The sequence below is a fragment of the Trichosurus vulpecula genome, chromosome 3 (genome assembly GCF_011100635.1).
Source record: "Trichosurus vulpecula isolate mTriVul1 chromosome 3, mTriVul1.pri, whole genome shotgun sequence".
NCBI lineage: Eukaryota > Metazoa > Chordata > Mammalia > Diprotodontia > Phalangeridae > Trichosurus > Trichosurus vulpecula.
The window spans coordinates 403,371,414-403,374,717 of NC_050575.1; the positions used below are offsets into that span (position 1 = coordinate 403,371,414).

Below are 3,304 nucleotides of genomic sequence, written 5' to 3' on the forward strand. Positions count from 1 at the left end.
GCAAGCATGATGGAGATGTTTGAACCATGAGTCTGGGGAAACTGAGACTGTTATGGCCATGGATCCTGGGAAACTGAACTCTAAGAAATAAGAACAAAAATGCACCTTACACACACTAAAATCCATCTTACACTAAAATTCACCTCACTGACAGAACACTATTCCCAATTTTGCCAAGACCCATTTCTCAATTAAGGTCAAAAGTGTGGTCTCTCACAGTTAGAAGTAAAGGCACAGTTCCAGAAAAGGCTCTCACGCCGCTGCTGCAGCCATGTCTCTTGTGATCCCTGAGAAGTTCCAGCACATCTTGAGAGTGCTCAACACCAACATCGATGGACGGCGCAAAATAGCTTTTGCCATCACAGCCATCAAGGGTGTGGGTCGAAGATACGCTCATGTAGTACTGAGGAAAGCAGACATTGACCTCACCAAGAGGGCTGGTGAGCTCACTGCAGATGAGGTGGAGCGCGTGATCACCATCATGCAGAATCCCCGGCAATACAAGATTCCAGACTGGTTCCTTAACAGGCAGAAGGATGTAAAGGATGGAAAATACAGCCAGGTTCTGGCCAACGGTCTGGACAACAAGCTGCGTGAAGATCTGGAGCGACTGAAAAAGATTCGGGCACATCGTGGGCTTCGGCACTTCTGGGGTCTCCGGGTTCGAGGCCAGCACACCAAGACTACAGGCCGCAGGGATCGCACTGTCGGTGTGTCCAAGAAGAAGTAAACAACTTCACTGGCCTTGTCTATTAATAAATAAGTTTATAACAAAAAAAAAAAAGAAGTAAAGGCACAGTTCAATTAGGTGATGACTCCAACCCTTTCTTCCCCAACTCCATCTGCTTGATAACCAGTTTTACCTGAGACCCCTGTTTCATATACCTGTAAACAGAAACCAGTTTAGGCTGAGCACCTCCCCAAACGACAATTCTCTGCTCTTTTTGCTCCTCCTAAAAAACAGGTGCTTTAGTCTCCCCAAAAGGACAGCTAAGTGGGTGATCCTTATTGAGTGGTTTAGATTTTTTTTTTTTGCAGGGGGGAAGGCAGGGCAATTGGGGTTAAGTAACTTGCCCAAGGTCACACTGTTAGTAAAGTGTGTCAAGTGTGTGAGGCTGGATTTGCTCTACTCACTGCACCACCTAGCTGCCCCAGTTAAGATTTTCTAGCCAAGTACTAGAGGCAGTTGAGACCCATAACGAGATTAACATTCCTTAATTCTGTGAGAGGAGCAATCAGGCACACCTGAAGGCCAACCCACTTTCCCAGGCAGGAGCAAATTGTAAGGCTTCCCAACAACCCCACCCTCTCATTTCCTCCATGTCTCTCAATATAAATATTTTTTTTCCTGTGCCATTTGGCTCACTGACCTAACTGAGGAGGTCAGTCCGATACACTTTCTTAATAGCTACAAGTGTCACTGTTAACATCTGATGATACCCCCTCCCCCTGTGTGATATAAATTTACGAATCAAGGAATTAAAACAGAGATGTCTCAAGCTGAAAGTAGAAAGGAAATTGTATTACGATCCCAGAAAAGGGCAACTTAGATACCAGGAGCACCAGGGGTCCTCTCAGTGTCAGAGCACACTGGACACAGAAAATCTGGGTGTTTATGTAGATCCCTAACTGCAATTGCCCTCCCAACCTCCTTCCTCTCAGCTTGAAGACACAAGCTTTGAGGGCACAATCTGGACACAATAAATCTACCCGGTGTCAATGACAATGAACAAATGTTATGGTTATTTTTGACAAGCAGGTGATGCACCATTCTTACATCTTAAGTGATAAATCTACCTCAGTGACAATGACAATGAGCAAATGGTTTGGCTATCTGTGACAAGCAGAAGCTTGTTGGTTACCTCATCTTCACATCTGTGGCAAACTAGCCTTTCCCACCACCCTTGCTTCTGCAACAGATGCCTCCCATCACCCTTACATCTCTGACAGATATCCCTCAGCACCCTTACATTTTGTCTCCCATCATTCATGACTAACTGGTCTTGCATGTCTACATTACACACGACTTTCCGACTTTTCATCCATTCTTCTTCTGACCCGAGGGTCCCTTATCCTGGGGTCAATACATGGGAGGTGAGCATCCTGTGTCCTATCCTTATTCTCAGAAGATTTTATGGTTGCTGACTTATTTATCTCTATCCTTCTTTCTTTCGGGCCTCTCGCCCTGGCCCTTAGGTAAATAGACAGGATGGGAATATCCAGTGTCCTAGTCTTAACCTCAGTGGCCTTATGGTCACTAGCTTGGCTTAGAGAAAAAAACTAAGTAGAGAAATGGCTTTACAGAAAGAAAAACATCTAAGTAGAGAAATGGGACTCACTATTCTACTTATTTCTATTTATTTAATTTGTTCTCTTTTATGAGAGGTCTTCACTCGTTCCACTCACCTCCAAAAAGAAAACTTCTTGCATTTCTCTCCTTCTGAAAACCTTTTCATATAATCTTAGAGAGGCTTCTTTCCTCCATTGTCATTCCTGTATGACTCTTGAAAACCTCATTTGGGGTTTTCTTGGCAAAGATACTGGAGTGCTTTGCCGTTTCCTTCTACAGCTCATTTTACAGTTGAAAAAACTGAGGCCAACAAACTTAAGTGACTTGCTCAGGATCACACAGCTGGTACCTGAGGCTGGATTTGAAATCATGAAGATGAGTCTTCCTGATTCCATGCCCAGTGCTCTATCCACTGGGCCACCTTTCTGCCCCCCACTTATTCCTTAAGCCTTTACCAACGGGCTTTCATTTTCACTCTCCTGAAAGTGCTCTCTCCAAAGTGATCATTGAACTCTTTAATTGCCAAATTTGTTGGTCTTTTCTCAGCCCTAAATCTATTTGACCTCTCTTCCTCACTCCACACACCTGATCCCCCATCTTCTACAAGTGTCTACTCTGTTCCAGCCACAAGCACTTTACAAATATTATCTCATCTTATCCCAACACTAACTGTTATGTTGGTAGGTCCCACTGCTACCATTTTACAGTAGGGAAAATTGAGACCAGGTCTCTAGGAAGTGTGTGAGGACAGATTTGACCACAGGTTTCCCTGAATCCCAGGCCCAGAATTCGATTCAGTGTAGATTCTAGCTTCTGATTTTGTATGTTTGTATGTATGTATGTATAGATGTAGTGATTTATGAAATGCCTCCTGTTTTCCTTTCTGATTCTTGGCATCCCAATCACCTATAAGTTGCTTGGTTCACACCAGATGCTTAATAAACCTTGTTGACTTGTTAGTTTGACTAAAGCAATGGGGGTAGTTTAGAAAATGACCTCTTTTAGGGGAGGAGT

General features: G+C 43.9%; 1 protein-coding gene across 1 annotated transcript; it reads left to right on the plus strand.

Annotated features, from left to right (window-relative positions):
- Positions 1–271: 271 nt before the first annotated feature.
- Positions 272–784, plus strand: LOC118844394 (40S ribosomal protein S18-like). Its single transcript, XM_036752270.1, has one exon. The coding sequence runs from the start codon at positions 272–274 to the stop codon at positions 728–730; it is 459 nt and encodes a 152-aa protein (XP_036608165.1). The 3' UTR covers positions 731–784.
- Positions 785–3,304: the final 2,520 nt, after the last annotated feature.